Source organism: Sminthopsis crassicaudata, chromosome 1 (genome assembly GCF_048593235.1).
Source record: "Sminthopsis crassicaudata isolate SCR6 chromosome 1, ASM4859323v1, whole genome shotgun sequence".
NCBI classification, from domain to species: domain Eukaryota; kingdom Metazoa; phylum Chordata; class Mammalia; order Dasyuromorphia; family Dasyuridae; genus Sminthopsis; species Sminthopsis crassicaudata.
In genome coordinates, this window is record NC_133617.1 from 473,093,363 (window position 1) to 473,115,452 (window position 22,090).

The 22,090-nt window shown below is 34.9% G+C and overlaps 2 protein-coding genes across 4 annotated transcripts in view; one reads left to right on the forward strand and one right to left on the reverse strand.

Moving 5' to 3' along the window:
• BRI3 (brain protein I3) overlaps nucleotides 1–4,706 on the forward strand; it is a 35,609-nt gene extending 30,903 nt beyond the window's left edge. Inside the window, exon 3 of the mRNA XM_074281082.1 lies at nucleotides 4,195–4,706. Coding sequence (XP_074137183.1) covers nucleotides 4,195–4,327 — 133 coding nt within the window. The 3' untranslated portion in view covers nucleotides 4,328–4,706. The remainder of the gene's footprint in view (nucleotides 1–4,194) is intronic.
• Nucleotides 4,707–6,562: 1,856 nt separating this feature from the next.
• The window catches only part of BAIAP2L1 (BAR/IMD domain containing adaptor protein 2 like 1), a 120,839-nt gene continuing 105,311 nt past the window's right edge, over nucleotides 6,563–22,090 (reverse strand). For all 3 annotated transcript variants that reach the window (XM_074281079.1, XM_074281081.1, XM_074281080.1), the window contains 2 exons: nucleotides 9,770–9,810; nucleotides 6,563–7,471 (listed from right to left, as the gene is read on the reverse strand). In XM_074281079.1, coding sequence (XP_074137180.1) covers nucleotides 7,396–7,471; nucleotides 9,770–9,810 — 117 coding nt within the window. In that variant the 3' untranslated portion in view covers nucleotides 6,563–7,395. The remainder of the gene's footprint in view (nucleotides 7,472–9,769; nucleotides 9,811–22,090) is intronic.

Genomic DNA, 22,090 nt, shown 5'->3' on the forward strand with positions numbered 1-22,090 from the left:
CAGATTGATTGTATTACAGTTAGGAGTCTCATGGCAAAATAGTGTTAACATCATCTTCAGGAGTTCATTGTCCTCCAGGGCTTGAGAAAACACTAGTAATTATTCTTATTAAGTTGGCTGGCTACTCAACTTGGCATTATTGTAGGCTGGATATTTAGTTAAATTCCGTAGTAGAAAAGTTCCTTGAGGGCAGAAACAGTTCATTTTTGTATTGCCAGCACATAGGCATAAATATCTTGCACATAATTTGTGTTAAATAGATACTTGTTGAATGAAATCCAAATTGAGTTTTACTCTTGGGTATCAAGGTAAAACTATAGAGCCATTTATGGACAAACTTTTGACTGGTTTATTAAGCACTTTGAGAATTAGGATAACATTTTATATTCTCAATATTAAAAATGTGACATATGACAGAAGAAAACTGACTTTGAATTGTCCCATTTTATTTTGTTGGAATGCTTAATCCATTGTTTTATTTATTTAATTTATTTATTTTTCCTGAGGCTGGGGTTAAGTGACTTGCCCAGCTAGGAAGTGTTAAGTGTCTGAGACCAAATTTGAACTCGGGTCCTCCTGAATTCAAGGCTGGTGCTCTATCCACTGCACCACCTAGCTACCCCTTAATCCATTATTAAACTGTTGAAAGTTAGGTTTTAATTTTGCTCTATTTCTTTCTTTCTTTCTTTCTTTCTTTTTTTTATTTAAAAAATATTTAAAATTCTAAAATCTCTCCCTCCTCTTTGAGGAAATGAACAAATAAATCTTTTCTTTTTAATATTTATTTTTCCAATTATGTGTAAAATAATTTTTAACATGTTTTTAAAAGAAAGATTGAAAAGGGGTTCCTGTAGAATCTGGGAAGCCAGGAAGCAGAGATAATGGGAGACAGGCAGAGAGCATCCTATGCATAAAAATGCCAATTAAAATAACCTTAGGCAAGAGATTGACCTTGTCTCATTGGATAGAAGAGTCCTGGAAAGGTTGGGGAATTTGGGGAAGTGATTGAGGCAAGGAGGCTAATTTATGAAAGAATTTTTTATTTGATTCTGGATTGAGTAGAGTGTATTGGTTTGGGATGTGTTTGTGACTGACATGGTCAGAACTTTAAAATCACTTTGACACCTGTCAAAGGATGGACTGGAGTGGGGAGAGACTTGGGGGCAATGAGGCAGACTGAAAGGCTGTTATAGTTCAGGTGGGAGGTAATAAGACCTTGCACCAGGATGTCCTATTAGAGAAGGTGAATAGACAAGAGATGTTAGCTAAAATGGCGACAGATTGTACATGAGAGATTGAGAATTGAGGATTAAAGTTTTAAGTGTGGGAGACTGGGAGGATGGTGGTGTTCTCCAATTAGTTCTGTTTGTTGAATTTAAGACATACATAGGATAGTCAGTTTGAGATGCCTAATGAGACTGGAGGTAGAGAAGTGAAGTCTGGATAAGTGTGTTTTAGAATCATCAGCTTTGAGAGAAATCTCTAGGGACATCACCAAGTGAAGTAAAGGAGGGAGAGAAGAGAAGATGAAGGCTTAGGATAGAGCCCATGGGACACCCCTGGGTGCATGGTCTGGATAGAGAAGAATCTCGAAGAGGAGACTAAGGAGAGATCTGACAAGTAGGAGAGTAGTGTGCTGAGAACCTATAGAGAAGAGGGAGTTGGACAGTGTCAAAGGGTTCAGGGATCAAAAAGGAGGACTAAGACAAAGCCACTGGATTGAGACCATTGGGAACTTTGGAGAGAGCAGTTTGGGCTGGATAGTGAGGAAAATGAACACAAAAGGCAGGAGATATTTATGATGTGAGGCGGGGATGGATGGATAGATGGATCAAGTAAGGCTTTTTTGAGGAAGGGGAGACATCAGCAAGTTTGACATTTTGACCCAGGTTAGGGAAGTGCTTTTTTTCCCTTTCTTTCTTTCTTTTTTTTTTTTTTAATAGCTTTTTATTTTCAAAATATATGCAAAAATAATTTTCAACATTCACCCTAGCAAAACCTTGTTGTGTTCCACATTTTTTTCTCCTCTTCCCCATTTACCCCCTTTCCCTAAACACAAGTAATCCATAGGCTAAATATGTGTAATTCTTCTATACATAGTTCTACATTTATCATGCTGCACAAGAAAAATCAGATCAAAAAGGAAAAAAAGAAAGCAAAAAGCAAATAAAAAAATAAACAACAAAAGGTAAAAAATACTATGTTGTAATCTATATTTAGTCCCCATAGTCCTCTTTTTGGGTGCAAATGATTCTCCATCACAAGATCATTGGAACTGGTCTGTTGAAAAGAGCCACGTCCATCAGAGCCGATCATTACATAATCTTGTTGCCATGTACAATGATCTCCTGGTTCTACTCACTTCACTCAGTTCATGTAAGTTTCTCCAGGTCTCTCTGAAATCATCCTGCTGGTTGTTTCTTATAGAACAATAATGTTCCATGACATTTGTATACCATAACTTATTCATCCATTCCCCAATTGATGCTCATCCACTCAGTTTCCAGTTTCTTGCCACTACCAAAAAGACTGCCATAAACATTTTTTGCACAGGTGGGTCCTTTCCCTTTTTAAAGATCTCTTTGGGATATAGGCCCAGTGGAAATAACTCCTGGATCAAAGGGCATGCACAGTTTGACAGCTCTTTGGGCATAGTTCCAAATTGCCCTCCAGAATGGTTGAATCAGTTCACAAATTCCACCAACAATTTTTAGTGTGCTAGTTTTCCCACATCCCCTCCAACATGTCATGATCTTTTCCTGTCATCTTAGCCAATCTGAGAAATGTGAAGTGGTACCTCAGAGTTGTCTTAATTTGCATTTCAGGAGAGTTCTTTTGCATAATTTTACCATTTTAGTACGGTAAGGGCCTAGATAACTCATCAAGTAAAAGGTTGACCTGGGGTTTCCTGACTTTGTCTTGCCTTGGAATTTGGGGCAAACATAAATTAGGAATCAAGTAAAAATTTGAGTGATAAATTAAAGGATGGGAAGATGAATGTGATGTGAAATAACCAATTTATTTCTCCAGAGATTTAAATTTCATTTTTACTTAGTTTTTTGCTTTCTTGTTTATTAATTCACAATTCTTCCTCTTGTAGCTGGTTCTCACAGCAAAAACTGTTGTAGAAATGGTTCGTTCACTGGCTGAGGATGTCAGTGAATCTTGTTTCTCACTTTAGCTTCCTTGTCTCCCTTTGTGTTGCCATGTCCATTTTTTTAACAGTTGTGTTCAAATTTGAATCTCTTCAGAAATAGTTTGGATAATAGCAGCAAAGTCAGTGGCATTCATCTACTTAGTCTACAATAGAGGTGACTTTTGTATAGATAATTTCACCACAGACCTACAAACAGTTGCTCGTTATTTAGGTGAAATTCTTGCAGGAAATTTCAGGGCAACATACTTCTTAACAATGTAGTTAAATTTTCTCATGAAACTGGCCTTCTAGTTACTGATTCTGCTTTAATATTTGTAGTGGGAAGCCATGTAAAATTTTTACAAGAAACCATAGTTTATAGTTGCAGAAGACTTCTTAGAAGGAAAGATTTTAAGGTTTCTTTACTGTGTCTTTCCTCTTAGAAGGAAAATTGTTTTTGTATGTAAATCTTGAGCGTGATCTATGTGACATAGAGTATACTCCATTCTGACTTAATTGGTAGTCTGTGGATTTTGCAGAAGGGTCAACTTTATTTTTAACTGCCATTTACTTCATGTCCAAGCGTTTTCCTGTTCCCTATTCTTCTGGGTCTTGGTTTATACAGAGAAATGAGATCATTTTTATGGCAAGTGAATAAAAATTTGAGTCAGTTGTCCTCACTCTAACTCCATTCTCCCCTCATTATGAAGTTGCTGTTACCTTTTCATATGATTTTTCTTTTGATTGAAACATGGCTATAGATATAACCTACAGTATGGTACAAGTACTGTGAAATTATTCTTACAGGTAAAGGCTCCCTTTAATGAAATGTTTTTACTTCTTACTTTGAATATGTGGTATTAAATCATAATCATATGTCCATTTACTATGACAAATAAGAGAAAGTAGATGAAAATCAAATTAAGTGATCTGAGGCTTTCACCTGTAAAATGGTTATTTTTATGCAGGAAAGTTATATCAAGTTGCTCATAAGATTCTTAAATCAAACTGTCTTACAATGTATGTATAACCTTTTTTTTTTCCCCCCCCTTCCACAGAGTTGGCGTTTTGGAAGAGTCGTTTACCTGCTTAGGTATCCTCTTGGCCATTCTTTTCTTTCCCATTGGACTTATCTGCTGTTTTGCACTGAGAAGGCAAAAATGTCCTAACTGCGGAGTAGTTTATCTTTAAATGGAACTATACATCCCAGCTTTCCTATTCCCACTTTTTCTTTTTCTAATGTAAATGTCTTGTAAAATAGCTTTATTTGATCAAGTATCAGAACTGTTTTGTAAAATTGTGATGAGATAGCCAGTGTTTCTTGGGCTTGTGGCTTGAAAAATATGGGGGAAAAAGCAAATTTACTTTCAAAGTTAATGACAACTTTGATTTAAAACACAGCTGCTGCTTTTTTGTTTTGTTTTGTTTTTTGCAATTTTCACTTTGTGCAAATTGAGAAATGCTGTTTTTATAAATGAGGTTCATACTATTTTAACTGGCCCTGCTTAATTTGATGTTTGCACATTGTCACTTCTGTATATTTTTAAAAAATAAAGTTAACTCATCTCAACTCTGACTTCAATCATTGCTTTGAAATCAGATATAGTACTCCATGGTAAAACTGGTGTACCATATTTTGGAACATATTTTAATAAATGATCTTGTAAATGCCTTTATCTCTAAAATATATGTAACATGGAAAAGTGTAGAGAAGTGTACTACTTTGGTCACCTAGTTTGATTTTCCAAAAACAAAAACTAACTTTCACTGAGTTATTCCTCTTATCCCAAAATAGCTTACTGGTTTAACAGTAGTAACTTTTACATGTTAAGTACATGTAGTTATCTTTAGCTACTGTAGCACAAATACATTGTAGTGTTTTAAAAATATGCATAACTCTGGTGAGATGGGGTTATGTTCCAGTTTCACTCTGTGTAGATGAGAAAATTGAGGCTCAGAGAGGTTGGTTATATCAATGTGATATTGGGCAAGTAAATGACAGGATTTGAATCCAGTCCTAACTCCCAAGCATAGCTTATATAACATGCATTCAAAATTATTTCTTAAAGTAATAATTCAGAAAGTCAGCTGAACAGAAATGAATGTTTGAATTGAACTTTTTATTAAACTATATCATCTTGAAATTTATGTGGTATATAACCTCACTCACAATTTAATAACTTTATAGATTTAAAAAATCCAAATCAAGCAAATTCCTCACAACATCCTTTTTGAGGTAGCCAGGACAGTAGTAGACTGAAACAAGGACTTCACTTCTAGATCTTTTTAAAGGCAAATCTGTTTCTTAAATGCACTTTAATTTCTTTTTACCCTGTACAGAGTGGATATCTTCCAGTGACTTCCATGAAGCCTTAATAATTACTTTTGCTTGGTTGTATGACAATCAGTTAACTTATATTTAAGGTAAATTGCTCAAGGGAAAACTAAAGCTTCCATTCCTGAGTAACAAACTGGGGGTTTTAAAGTTATCAATAAATTTAATCATGAAATTCTTCTCTTTGAAGATAATTGTAGGCGGGAATGTAGAGAAGGGAGACAAAACTAGCTATTCTTTGGAAGCCATGGCTTAATTTTCCTGAAGCAGTTTTTTTTAAAAAGCTAGGTTACCAGAACTACAAGATCTGGTATTATAAGCTATTGATAGGATAGGATAGGAATGACTTTTCATTATATTTGACCTCTAATAATTGAGCTTTTTCCATCCTAGAAAAAATAAAAACAGAACTTGCCTTAATTTTGAGTAACAATACAGGCAGGCAATAGGTTACATTTAAATGGTTTTGTTCCTTTTGCTGTGAGTCTGTTTCTTCTTTATCCTCTTCCCCCCACTCACTTACAAGGGGGAGTGTCATTCCATAGTGGCCCCCAAAGACTTGGCTGGTTTTGGGAAGTTAAGGAAGAAAGAAATAAACTCTGTCTAACTGTGCCAGGGCTATCAAACCCAAATAGAAATGGGGTGATTAACCTGTACATAAAGATCCCTAAGGACCATGCTGATTTGTGTTTTATTGTACTTTAGTTATTTGTTAAACATTTCCCAATTAAATTCTAATCTGGCTTGGGCCATATACAGGGGTATTGCGGATTGCATGTGGACCTATTTATCCTGTTGAGTTTTAGATGAAACTAACTGAAGTGTCATTTGACAAGCTTTCTAAGGCATAAGAATTCTGGAGTTTCTAATTATTTCAGATAAAGCACAGCAACACCCAACAAGATAATCTCATTACTGAAGACTGATCAAAGTGGAATTCTATTCTTAATGAATGCTGTTTGGGGCAAACAAATTACTTCCTTTCAAAGATGGAGAAACCTGTGTTCAAATCTTAAGAGTAAGTAGGAGACCCAATAGAACAGAAGATAAATCATTAATGTATGTGTGATTTAGACATCAAACTATGGTAATTGTTTTGTGTCATTGTAAGTTTATTTGACATGATATAGTACAAGAATCCCAACATGCACCCTACATTATATTTTGAAATTTTATTTGTGAATTTGGAATACAATCCAATAATATTCAATAGTTTTTACAAGTCATTTCTTAAGAAGAAAGATTCTAAAAATTTTATGTGTGATGAAGATGATTTATCACTAAGACTTGAGTATGACTGTGAAGGAAGGGATGTGGATTTCCCCTTTACAGTTCTGCCTTTGGGGTTTGTATACTTTGATTTTAAAAAATAAAAATTTAAGTTAAAAAAACTAACAAACTTTACAATTTGAAATGGTATCTTAACAATCTAAGTCAACACAGATAACTTATGATTGGTGCGTGATACAAATCCATGAAATACTACAATGCTATTGCTCATATAGAATAGCACAAGTTTAACTTTAAAGCAAAAGAATAATTTTTTGCACCTGGATGCAGAGCATTTAAGCAAAGAAAATTGCTTATTTCTATAAAATTATGCATTTTAAAAAATAGAATGCTCAACCCACAAAGCGAATCAATGGAAAACAGGTTTGCCAAAAAGATGAACAAGAAAACATTTAAGTTATTAATTGTGGTTGTTATTACAGTATATTATGTTCACTTAAAGACAGAAGTGAGCTCACTTTCAAAACTTATGAGCAATTATGATTTACTTAATTTAACAGATTCATTGAAAACTGGAAAACCTGTTATATTCCATTCCCGCACAACGAAAGCAGATGTTAAACAAGATAATCATAATTATTGAACATGTACTTTACATGAGGAAATAATGATGGGTTCAACTTTCTTGACTCATTCATCGAATTATTGGCGCTGACCTGTCATTTGTCACTGTTGGTCGGAGTTTCACAGTAGCAAAAGGATTTTCTCCACTGTGTACCAAGAAAAAAGCATCCAGTTAATGAAGAAAAGCTACAGAGATGTTTGCTAGCCCTGCCAAATTTGAACCAATACCTTCAATTTTAAGAAATTACATTTCAAACTCTCTTGTACTTAATGTAAATTCTGTATGTATAGTAATGGAAATGGTACATCCTATCATATCTAATGATACATTTAATTTTAATCTTCCCCAAAGAAACCACAATTTACATCAGTGCTAAGATTAAATGATTTGAACATAATTGAAATGAAAGTATATCTTGCTCTTTTTCATGTGAAGATGGGGAAAACAGGATAGACTCCCTAAAAGGCAAATTGTGACACAGGGAGACCAGGAATAAGCTTAAGAACAGTGGTCAGAGAGTGCTAAGTATTAGTATTTAGTAAGAGGAACAAGAACAGGCTAGTTTACTGCAAGCTTTACCATCAAATTTTGTTTCTTACATCAGAAATCTAATGAAACTAAACACACACCTTAGGCAATGATGAGAATAATAGGCACTATATTACATAGCACTTTAGCAGTTCCTGATAATATTATTTAATAGCACTTAATTTATTATATTTTTAACAAAAATTATTTTCTCTCCCACCTCTTCTCCTTGGCCACTGAAAAAAGGAAGAAATTCTTTGTGACATATTTACAAGCCAAGCAAAACTCCTGCATTGCCCATGTCCAAAAAATCTCATTCTGTGCCTTGAGTCTATTATCTGAAAAGCTTAAAAAAAATCTCCAACACTAAAACACCTCATAATCCAGATCTGTGATTTAATTATCTTATAGGATATGTAAATATACAAATAAATTTATTACACATCCCATGTGTGGGAACTAACTCCTAATATAGATCAGCAACTGTAAATAGGGGGTTCTTAACTTAATTCATGGACACCGTGATTATCAGTTTGGTGAAGTCTATGGACCTCTTTCTCAGAATATTTTAAATGCCTAAAATTAAAATACGTAGAAATGCAAAGGAATCCAATTCTACTGAAATTCAGTGATCAAAAAAACGTAGTTCATAGACATTAGGTTTCAAGAACTGCTATAAATTAACAAAATTACTTGGAGACAATTTAGTTAAGCCACTGGCCCATACTCAGTAGATGTCAGAGCAAGTCTTGAATATGGGTTTCCATGACACCAAAGTCAACTCTATTATCCATTAGCCCATGCTGTTTTGGGGTAAATACAGCAGCATAATTTGGAATGTAAGAAGCTGGCTTCAAATGCTGACTCTGCTGGCTGTGTAAAGCTATGCCATTCTCTTAATAATCTGGTTCTTGGTTATTTATTTATTTATTTATTTTTAATTTGTAAAAAGTAAAGAGTTGGTCTAATAGACCTTCTGCTTGAGGTTTTGATAACAAAATAAGACATTGCTGCAATTAGACATCAAAAGTGTCTAAGATGGGATTGAAATTTAGGTTTTCCTGACTAAATCCAGTACACTATTTTGTGCTTAAAATTTAGAATACCTTCCTGATTAATAGCAATATGCTAGATTGCCCTTGTCCTTAATGGGTGGGAGGGGTGAAAAAAAAAAAAAAAAAAAAAAAAAAAAATATATATATATATATATATATATATATATATATATATATATATATATATATATATATATACACACACACACACACACACACACACACAAAAAAAAAAAAAATATACCTTAACATATTGAATTTCTCTAACAGTCCTTTTAATGGTCCTGCTTTGAAGAAGTTCTGAGATGGACCTGCCTCTTCCTAAATTCTGCTCTATATTTCTATAGAACAATATTTTCATATTGTTGATGATGTTCAATCTTTTTTTCAAAGAGGACCAAAGATGGAGGTAATGTTTTGACTTATAGGTAAATTAGATTTTAGTGAATCGGCGTTGGACAAAGTCCTCAGCCTCTCTTCTGGAGTCACTGTACTTCAGTGGCAGGACAAAAATTGAGGACTGAGGATGGAAATGTGCTGCTGTTCTTGGATGCTACTTCAGTTAGAAAACATTTGTTGTGGTCTGTCATATTAGGTACTAAAGCAAAACAATTCTTACATTGAAGGAGTCTTCATATGGTGGGATAAAGCCATCAAGCAGGGCATTTGCTTTAGAGCTCGAATTTTCCAATAGCAAGGAATGAATAATTACTCAGCCATTCATACTCTTTTAAGTATGCCCCCTGGTGACTAGGGGGGCAAAGCAGATGTCAGGGCTAGGGATAATTTGTAATTACTAAATATAATGTTTATGTGCATAGTAGAAAAATAGATTGGAGTGTTGAAATAAAATTAAATACCTTAGAAATGGATGTTTTGCTATTCCATTTGTATCTGGCTTCTGCAAAGAAAGAAGATGAAATTTATTAATATCACAATAATTAAAAACTTATTCTGAGTTTAACAAAATAACACTTTTGTGTATACAGTAGAATAGAAAATGGGTTATATATGGAACCATGAATCTCTAATATGTATAAGTTTGCTTTCAAAAAACATTTAACACATTAGTTTCAGGGCTGTTTGAAACTTGTCTGTTTCTTTCTGAACTTGCTTCTGTTTTATGCATTTTCAAACATGCTTCAACCCCCCCCCCCCTTTTTGGCCACAATCATTAGTATCTCTTACTCCCCCTCAATTAAGGGAAAAACATGATCCTTCTGACAAGTTAGTTAAGCAAAACATACCCCATTTTCATGTTTAAAACATGTTCACGTCCAACTAGAACAATTTTAAGATAAAAAATATAAGCATTAGGAGCAGCTAGATGGCACAGTGAATAGAGCACCTGCCCTAAGTCAGGAGGACCTGAATTCAAATCTGAATTCAAACACTTCCTAGCCGTGTGTCCCAGGGCAAGTCACTTAACCTAATTGCCTCAGCAAAAAAAAAAAAAAAAAAAAAAAAGGTTATCCTCAACTGTAGCTAAATATACACAGTTTAGAAACTTTAAATGTTTTAAAATATATTGAGGAGTATTCATAGCAAGATATATTTGCAATTTTAAATTAAGGTAATAATTAACATACAGAACTGAGTTTGCAATGTGATTTACATAAAGTATTTTATTTGAGCCTCCCAATATATCTTCAAAGTAGTATTTTGCAAACAAGTCCTATTTGACAATTTTTTTGACTTCTAGTTTACTAAAGTGACTTAACTATTAGAAATGGAATTTGAATCCAAGTCTCCCTGATGCAAAATTCCTATGGCCACTAAAAGAACTGATTTTTTTCTTTAGAATTTTTTTTCCACAGTATATATGCATGAGTAATATTATCCCTTGTATTCATTTTTCCAAATTATCCCTCAACTCCCCCTGATGACAGGCAATCCCATACATTTTACATATGTTACAACATATCTCAGACACAATATATGTGTGTAAATACCATTTTCTTGTTGCACGGTAAGAATTGGATTCCGAAGGTATAAGTAACCTGGGGTAGATAAACAGTAGTGCTAACAATTTACATTCACTTCCCAGTGTAGTTATTTCTGTCCATCATTGATCAGCTGGAAGTGAGTTGGCTCTTCTTTATGTTGAAGATTTCCACTTCCATCAGAATACATCTTCATACAGCATTGAAGTGTACAGCGATCTTCTGGTTCTATTCATTTCACTCAGCATCAGTTGATGTAAGTCTCTCCAAGCCTCTCTGTATTCCTCCTGCTGGTCATTTCTTACAGAGCAATAATATTCCATAACCTTCATATACCATAATTTACCCAACCATTCTCCAATTGATGGACATCCATTCATCTTCCAGTTTCTAGCTACAACAAAAAGAGCTGCCACAAACATTTTGGCACATACAGGTCCCTTTCCACTCTTTAGTATTTCTTTGGGATATAAGCCCAATAACAGCAATGCTGGGTCAAAGGGTATGCACAGTTTGATAACTTTTCCCAATTTGTTACTTCCCTTCTAATCTTGTTTGCATTAGTATTGTTTGTACAGAAACTTTTTAGTTTGATGTAATCAAAATCTTCTATTTTGTGATCAATAATGATCTCTAGTTCTCCTCTGGTCATAAATTCCTTCCTCCTCCACAGGTCTGAGAGGTAGACTATTTTCTGTTTCTCTGATCTATTTATTATCTCATTCTTTATGCCTAAATCATGTACCCATTTTGATCTTAGTATATGGTGTTAAGTGTGGATCCATATCTAATTTCTGCCATATTAATTTCCAGTTTTCCCAACAGTTTTTTCCAAATTATGAATTTTTATTCCTAATGTTGGTATCTTTGGGTTTGTCAAAGATTAGATTGCTATAGATGTACCTTTTTTTTTTGTCCTTTGTATCTAATCTGAAGAACTGATTTTTTTCAATGTTACAATTTTGTTACTGTAACAATAGGGTGATGAGGTTTACTACCTATTGTAGCTCCCGATTTTCTAAATTCTGTGTGGATTGTAGAATTTGGAGACAACTGATCTAATCATAAAGACCGTACTGTTTTTTTCATGGACTCTTCTGAAGAAAACATCTGACATTTGCAGATATATATTGAATTCTGATATTTTAAAGAAAGAATGTTAACAAAATAAAACTTAAAAATAACAAAAATGACCGCTTTGAAGAGATTATATCTTGCAGTGGCAGGTGGTTGATTGAGGTTCAGGAATAGCTTGATAAAGAGTTAGGAAGATAGGAGACAAAACTAAATTGAAAGTTTGTATTAATCCCACAGCAAGTACTGGGTACATTTTCAAGTCTTCCTTCCAAAGAGGACCTGAATACCAGACCGAGCTTTGCTAATTGCTAACTAATTGGCCATGGACAATTAGCTTCACTTTTATAGACCCAGATTTCTTATCTAATGGAGCATTATGGAAGTGACTGAAGAAGCCAGAGAAAAATAAGACTGATATGAAATGGTACAGGGTGAACAATGCAAAACACCAAGAGAACATAAAAAATGACCACAAAAATAAAAACAACCCTAAAAGGAGAAATAGCAATGAATAGTTTGGTTCCAGAGAATAGAGGCTATAACACATTTCTAGTTTTCCGTTTCTGTCTTTTAAAACAGCTGGCCATTTTTGGAACACCTATTCCCTAATCCCAAGGACTTTCTGAAAGGCTTTTGGTTTCTTCCAGTTCCTTGAATTTTTGTGAGGTTTAGACCTTTGCATTTATATATACCACCCTGTAAAGGGAAGGAAAAGAGGGAAACACTTCCCTAGGCCTAGGAATTTTGCCTTGTTTGTCTTCAGGGTCTAATATGGCAGAAAGGGATGTAGACAACTCCAGAGCGTGGATTGAAGGACATGACTTCCAAAAAATTCCTCAATCCTCATCACCCAAGACTTTTTTCTTTTCCAGGACCAGCCTTTCCAATTTTCATAAAACTTTCCCAGAGGATGGGAAAAGATGATATAAAAAATCTAGAGGAACAGGTCTTATTTAGTTGCAAGTTTTTAGACCTGGGCTACTGCTCTAAATTGCTAAAATTAGCTAGGAGAGATTCCTATTTTCTTAAATGAGTAATGCAAAGAAACAGAAGAAAACAAAGTATGGGAAAGAAGAAGTCTCTAATAGAAAATTAGAGGTATTAGTTTCCTGCGAAATGAACATGATAAGATAATAAGGACTTAACCAAAGCAGAGAGATTAAGGAAAGGAAATTAGAATTCAACAAAGATCTTAACATCTCTGCTAACCAAGAAGATGTAGTTTAATCAGACATTCTGGAGAAGTTAAATGGCCTTATGGTTATAAGGCTAGTGGATTCCAGCTGAGCTATTTAAAATTCTGAATGATGATAATGTTGAAATGTCACACTCAATATGCCAGCAAATGTGGAAAACTCGCCAGTGGCCACTGGATTAGAAAAGATCAGCTTATGTTCCTAAAGAAGGGCAATACCAAGGAAACGAGCAAGTTACTGAACTGCACTCATTTCACATGCCAGCAAGGTTTTAGCAACGTGTGAAATGAGAATTAGCAGAAGAGCAGACTAGTTTTTGAAGAGGCAGAGAAACTAGAGATGAAATTACCAACATTCACTGGAGAAAATCAAGGGAATTATAGAAAAAACATTGTCTCAGTGACAACACTATTTGTACATATGGATCACAACAAAGTATGGCAAGTTCTCAAGGAGATGGGAGTACCAGATCATCTTGTTTCCTGAGAAACCTGAATGTGGTTCCAAGAAGCAACAGTTAAAACCAAACATGAAACCCGGATTGGTTTAAGATTGGAAAAGGAGTAAGACAAGGCCGTATATTGTCACTTTATTTATTTAACTAATTCAGAGTACATCACAAGTGAAAATGCCAGTCTGGCTGAATCAAAAGCCAGAATTAAGATTGCTGGGTGAAATATTAACAGTGTGAGATGTGCAGATGATACATTCTGAGAGCAGAAAGTGAGAATTAAGAAGTCTCTTGAAGGTAAAAGAGAGTGTAAAAGCTGACTTGAAGCTTAACATCAAAACCACCCTATCTCCTAGCAGAGGGAGAAGAAATGGAAGCAGTGTCAGATTTTATATCCTTGGGATCAAATCAAGGCATGCAGTAATGCAGTTTCACACAGCCATGAAATTAAGACACTTGCATTTTGGAAGGAAACCTATGGCAAATCTGGACAGAATATTAAAAAGCAGTCACCTTCCTGACAGGTCTCTGTAGTCAAAGCTTTAGTTTTTCCAATAGCATTATGTGGTTGTGAGAACTGGACTATAAGGAAAGCTGGAGTATAATGCAAACCACCTTGAGGAAACAAATGTATTTGTACAAGTGTCACAAGTCTGGAGGATTAATGGGGAGGGGAGGACAGGGGTAGGGTTTGAGTTACCCAAACTTCTAATTGGAGCCTTTCCTTTTATAAGGAAGGAACTTAATGAAGGGAAGGTCGATTTTGGATTCAATTCTCACTAAAAGGGAAGATATGATGTGAACCCGGGGGGGGGGGGGGGGGGGGGAGAGGAAGTAGTTACTTCTCATGCTTGTGAGATTTTGACCCAATTATATACCACCTCTAGGCCTTTACTCAAAAGGGGAAAAAAAGGTCTTTTATGTACAAAAAATGTTTATAGTAACACTTTTTTGTTGGTTGCAAAAAACAAACTAGTGACTGAATTAAATTGTGGTTTTATGAATGTGGAATAGTATTATATAAGAAAAAGACGTAATGAGTTAGGATTTGAAATGAGACATATATTTTAGTGTATAGCCCCTGGGGGAAACAGTTTTGTTTGATCATGCATATTTGTTACAGGAAATCTACATTTTTCCTTTTTCTTCTCTCTCCCTTGGAATGGGACAAAGAGAAAATAGTTTTCTGTTAATTTTTAAAAAATGGGAATGGGGGAGATGCTGTAAATAGGAAACATTATTGCAACGTTCAGATAAGATCACTTATCACTAAGGTTTTACTTAACTATTTTACTTCCTTACACTAGACCTTACTTCCTTACACTAGACCACTCATTAGGCAGTAGTAATCTATAAATATTTGTAATATAAAATATAAAAATACATTGACACAATTGAAAATGTAAAAAAAAAAAAGATAAAAAAGAAGAGAAACTGATGCATTGGAGACTCACCAACCAATTTTGATTTTCAAAAGCAATTCACAGAAAACAGAAACAAGACCAGGTAAAGGGATGAATATAAAAAGTGTCAAGGATTCTTAAAACAGAATGAGCTGAGGCAGGTGAGAAGCTCAAGTTTTTAAATTTAATTTTAAAAAGTTATATTGGGGTAAGAAAGAGGATTAAAGAAAGAATAGCAACGTTATATTGTGGGGGTGGGAAAATAATAAACTGAGCATAAACAGAAAGCCTAATTGCTTATTTTGCATTCTCAAGAATGATCTTTGCACTGGGAATGACAGAATAGAAATGACCAATGGGTATTGATACCTAAGATAAATAAGGAGATTGTAAGAAAAACCCTCTTACTTTTAATGAATTCAAATTACTATATCCTCTGGAACCAAATGGCAGAACTGCTGAGCCATTGCTGGTCATATATGAAAGATTATAGAACATGGAAGAGGTACCACAAGATTGGAGAAGAATGAAAATGTCCTGCTTTTCAAGAATGGAAGAATTGTCAATAGTTGGCAGACTCCTAGAGGCCAGAGAGCTTGACTTGGATCTCTGGAAAATTTATTGCAAAAGTTGGTCAAAATGGAGAAAAGCAATGATTACAGAGACCTAGTATGACTTCATTAAGAACAGATTATACTAGAAATGCCATGGAAAGAGTTGACCTAAATTTTAGCAAGATTTTAAATAAAGTATCCTATATTTTTGTAGAGTAGGTTGAGAAATATGGACTAGATGTGGGTTCTCCAGCCTCAGCAATGTCCTGGTATCTCTATCCCCATGGGAAGATGTTGGGGCTCCCCATCTCTCTCCTACATTCCACTTCCAATTAAGGATTCTTTTTATTCCAATTATGAGCAGGTATAAGACTTCCACTCATAGCCTCACTGTAATATATATATATATATATAAAGTGTGTGTGTATATATACCCTTCAGTTTTTTTTAAGGGTACTAAATGAAATAAGGAAATTGCCCAAAATTTTATTTTGAGAACAAATTTTCTCCCTCCCACCATCCAAGAAAATTAAAACTAAAACCCATTATTAAAATGTATAGTCAAGCAAAACAAATTTCTGTATTTTATATATATATAATGTGTGTCTGCACGTGCATATAATATATACATATGTCCAAATTACATTTTGCTTTTTCCTAATCCAATACTTAGGATTCTTTATGCTATTTAGATAACTTTCCAGGAGATGGCAGTGTTGTACTATCACAGAGGACTCTATATATTTGGGGACAGGTTTATACTTAAAACTGACCAGAAAGTGGCTCTAACACCATGTAAATCACTTAACTTGGAGCTTCCTATGATTTTATACGGTATAAGTAACTAAAGTGAAATCAGTTCCTCTGACTGTGGATGGACAGATTATTCTGGAAAGACTCAATTTAGAAATTTTCTTTACTTTCCATTTAATTCAACAAAATGAAAACAAAATTAAATGAATCCAAATGCTAACCCTTCCATTATAAGGATATGCTACTTCCATGAGTTAACACGAAAACTTTGAGATCAGTAACCTTAAGACAGTTATCCAGGTATACTGACAGTGTGTTTCTTACCTAAAAATGGGGCAGAGACCGAGGGCAGCCTCACAGAGCAATTCTACAACTTCTCATAAACTCTACATTCAGCCAAATTGTTATTCCATTTTCATTCACTTTTGTCTCTGAACAGCTGTCACCCCTAATCCCCAATGTACTTTCTTTTCCCCTCTTAGGCACTAACAAGCACTTACTAAGTGCACATAATAATGTGCCAGGCACTAGCATAAGGGAGGACTTCTCTTTAAGGATTCCTTGAAAATGCTTCGAATTACATTTTATTTGGGAGGCAATAGGAAGCCACCTGAAATTAATGAGGACCTGACTAGAGTGGTGTTGATTGAAGAGTTAAGACAATGTCCTAGGATTTAGTCAGAATGGGTATTTCCTGACCAAAGAGCTCTCTCTTGACCAACACAAGTCACAACTACCTATACTAAAATATATAAATGTTAAATAGTTGTCCAAGGAACAGAAAGATTACATGACTTGTATAGGATCCTATAGCTCTCAAATGCTGCAAGTGGCATTTGAATTCAGTCTTCTAGTCAAGCACACAGTTCGACTCAGTTATTACTTTCTGGGGTTCTCAAATTTTTAAATTCATCCCTCCAAAAGCATTCAATTAACTGATAAACCAAATGAAGGGAGAGGAAGGCCCACAGTAGGTCATACTTTGTTCCAGTAACATTATAAACTCCTTAAGAACTTTCCTTCATTTCAGTCCTCCTGATGAGTAGGAAGTTTGCTGTTGTACCTTGAAGTTCGAAAAAGTATATCCCAAGCCAAATCAAACTTTTTTTAAAGAGCAAAAAAATTTCAAGAAGGTATGTGGTTCAGGTCATGGCAAATTTTACATCATACCCAGTCCCTCAAATAAATAATATATTTGTTTCCGTTTGCTCTGCTCCCTACAAGGAATGAGATTCATTTCTTTTTGGAAGCCTTTCAACAATATTTCTAACCCTACATATTTACCTTAAATTTAAAGAAAGCCTACACTAGAAGTACAAGGGATATTCATTGATCTGATCACAAATGTTGTTAGAGGCAATCAAAGCTTCATTTAATCATTTGCATTTTCCCAACTGAGGCTGGTTTGTTTCTTTTTAGGCAGCTTGGCAACCCCTTCTTTTTCCCCACTTATTTCAAGGGGCTAATCAGATGCTTCTGACCTTATTGCAGATACCTGATTAAGTATTCTTCTAGAAGCTCAGAACTCCAGATCTCATTAGATCCACCAACCTTAGACTCTTCATAACTGAGGACTAATATACCTTCTTCATACATAGCAAAAACATCTAGATAAATATCTAGAACATAGCTGAAAAGTAGGGGGGGGAAACAAACCAACAACAAAAAAGACCTCCAAGTAGCCAAAAAGAAACTGGGCCCTCACTTGGAGCCAATTTACTTTTATTTTAGGTAGCAATCAAATAAATGGGCTATCTTGATTTTTTAATCCATGGCTTATAAAAGTTTAACAAGTTAGAAGAAGTGGATATAAGGTAAGAAATACTTAATGGCACAAAGAAATGAAGACTTATAGTGGCCCTTGACTAAAAACCTATAAATTTATAAAGCACAGCAGATGGGGCCACTTATCTAGTACAAAGAAAGACACACATACTTTGAAAGTCTTTTATGTTAACAACATTATTACTACACAGTAAACAAATAATACTTATCATGATGACCCTTAGTCATCTACATGGTTAAATTATATTCAACCTTCTGTTTGTGAAGGCAGGGAGATATGTAATCAGCATATTTATATAATTATTTTGTATACAAAATGGCCTAAAAAAGTTTCTGTGTTTAAAAAGATAGGCTTCAGCTATCTGGAAAATCTTATTTCCTATGTCAGATACTATATTATAATCTTTCCTGTATATCACTGTCTCACATTCTACCATGAATCTTTGGAGTATCATACAACTTGAGAGAGGGACTTTAGTGGTTATCTTTAGAGATAGGTGGCACAGTGGACAATGGGGTGTCAAGACCTGACTTCAAATCCTGCTTCTGGCACTTACTGGCTATGTGACCCTGAGTGAGTCATTTAACTGCTGCCTCAGTTTCTTCAAATGTATAATGGGAATAAAAATAGCACTACTTCAGGGGCTGTGAGGATTAAATGAAATAAAATATTTAGCACATGGTAAATTATTTAATATTTATTCCATTACCTATCTAGTCCAACAATTAGGAAAAGAATACCTATTACAACATATGAACAAGTGCTTGTCCAGCTTCAGCTCAAAGACCTCCAAGGAGGTGGAAGCACTACCTCTGACACTGCCCATTCTACCTTAGGACAGTTCCATTTCCACCTTGCTTCTTGTTTAGCCCTGACAGGCCTAAAATCCTTCTTCTCTGCAGCAGTCCTTCAAAGGTTTGAGGAAAGCTATCAATTTCTCCCTGCAGCCCTCCAGTTTTCTCTAGTTTCTCCAACCAAACCCCACAACACATGAGCTTCCGGCCCTGATCATCCTCCTCTGACCTTTCTCCAGTGAACAATATCCTTCTTAAGTCTCAGCACCAAAACTTGAACATTGTACTTCAGATGAGGTCACAGTATACTGGGTTATCATCAATTGGGTATTCCATCCAATGAAACATATATTATTATATCTTCATCTCCCCTCCCCCCCCCTTTTCTTTCAGCTTCTTTTTGTTTTCTATCTTCCCTTATTATAGCATAATCTCTGAAGGATAAATACTGCCATATTTTTGGAGAGGGGGGGCCTTGCATTTGTATTTCTCAGCATTTAGCCCAGTGCCTGACATCAAGTAAGCATTTAATAAATTCTTGTTTCTTTCCTTTCTTCCACAACCTATCCCATGCTATATCACCAGACCTCATTAACTAATAAATAATAATAATACTTTGCATTTATGGAGTGTCTTTCATCTGGGTAATCTCAAAGTACTTCATGCACATTCTCACAAAATCCCTTCAGAAGGGTATCATTATGTCTAAGTCTCTCAGGCTAGTCAACAAGAAGATCTGGTGATCTGCCCAGATTTGCATAGTCAGTCCCTGGAAACCAAACCTCTTTTCCCCTCTTTATGCCAGTCACTTGGTCTTTCTATTCAGAAGTTGCTAGTATATATGTTAGTATATCTATCTATCTATCTACATATCTATCTACATATCTATCTATCTATCTATCTATCTATCTATCTATCTATCTATCTATCTATCTATCGATAGATATATGTCTCATATCCCAAGGAGCTCAATGATAAAAGAAATGTCCTATATACTAATTCAGTGGCAGGATACAAAATAAATCCACATACATCCTTAGCATTTTTATATATCACTAACAAAATGCAACAGCAAGAGATACAAAGAAAAATTCCATTCCAAACAAATGTTGAAAGTATAAAGTATTTGGGAATTCATCTACCAAAGAAAAGTCAGGAATTATATGAGAAAAATTACAAAACACTTGCCACAAAAATAAAGTCAGATTTAAATAATTGGAAAGACATTCAGTGCTCTTGGATAGGCCGAGCCAGTATAATAAAGATGACAATACTCCCCAAACTAATCTATTTATTTAGTGCTATACCAATCAGACTCCCAAGAAACTATTTCAATGACCTAGAAAAAATAACAACAAAATTCATATGGAAGAATAAAAGGTCGAGAATTGCAAGGGAACTAATGAAAAAAAAAAAAAAACTCAGAGGAAGGTGGTCTAAGTGTACCTGATCTAAAGCTATATTATATAGCAGCAGTCACCAAAACCATTTGGTATTGGCTAAGAAATAGACCGGTAGATCAGTGGAACAGATTAGATACAAAGGACAAAAAAGGGTACATCTATAGCAATCTAATCTTTGACAAACCCAAAGATACCAACATTAGGGACAAAAATTATTATTCGGAAAAAAAACTGTTGGGAAAACTGGAAATTAGTATGCCAGAAATTAGATATGGATCCACACTTAACACCATATACCAAGATAAGATCAAAATGGGTCCAAGATTTAGGCATAAAGAGTGAGATAATAAATAGATTAGAGGAACAGAGGATAATCTACCTCTCAGACTTGTGGAGGAGGAAGGAATTTATGACCAGAGGAGAACTAGAGATCATTATTGATCACAAAATAGAAGATTTTGATTACATCAAACTAAAAAGTTTCTGTACAAACAATACTAATGCAAACAAGATTAGAAGGGAAGTAACAAATTGGGAAAATATTTTTAAAAGCAAAGGTTCTGACAAAGGTCTCATTTCCAAAATATATAGAGAACTGACCCTAATTTATAAGAAACCGAACCATTCTCCAATTGATAAATGGTCAAAGGATATGAACAGACAATTCTCAGATGAAGAAATTGAGAAACTATATCCACTCATATGAAAGAGTGTTCCAAATCACTACTGATCAGAGAAATGCAAATTAAGACAACTCTGAGATACCACTACACACCTGGCAGATTGGCTAAGATGACAGGAACAAATAATGATGAATGTTGGAGAGGATGTGGGAAAACTGGGACACTAATACATTGCTGGTGGAGTTGTGAAAGAATCCAGCCATTCTGGAGAGCATATTGGAACTATGCCCAAAAAGTTATCAAACTGTGCATACCCTTTGATCCAGCAGTGCTACTATTGGGCTTATATCCCAAAGAAATACTAAAGAGCGGAAAGAGACCTATATGTGCCAAAATGTTTGTGGCAGCTCTTTTTGTTGTAGCTAGAAACTGGAAGATGAATGGATGTCCATCAGTTGGAGAATGGTTGGGTAAATTATGGTATATGAAGGTTATGGAATATTACTGCTCTGTAAGAAATGACCAGCAGGACGAATACAGAGAGGCTTGGAGAGACTTACATCAACTGATGCTGAGTGAAATGAGCAGAATCAGAAGATTACTGTACACTTCAACAACAATACTGTATGAGGATGTATTCTGATGGAAGTGGAAATCTTCAACATAGAGAAGAGCCAACTCACTTCCAGTTGATCAATGATGGACAGATGTAGCTACACCCAGAGAAGAAACACTGGGAAGTGAATGTAAATTGTTAGCACTAATATCTGTCTGCCCAGGTTACATGTACCTTCGGAATCTAATGCTTATTGTGCAACAAGAAAATGGTATTTATACACATGTATTGTATCTAGGTTATATTGTAACACATGTAAAATGTATGGGATTGCCTGTCATTGAGGGGAGGAAGTAGAGGGAGGGGGGGATAATTTGAAAAAATGAATACAAGGGATAATATTATAAAAAAAACAAAAACAAAAACAAAAAAAAACTGCATGATGAGTTTGGAAAAATAATAACAACAATTTTGATAAAGTACATGCTAAATGTTAATAAAAAAAAAAAAAAGAATGTGGATTGTTGCATGTATGTTCAAGAAATAAATTTTTGAAAGTTTCCCAGAGAACAGACAAAGTTTCCGTATGCTCCAGTGCTCAGGCTGAATTCTGACCCATCTGTCCAACATCCTCAATTGATC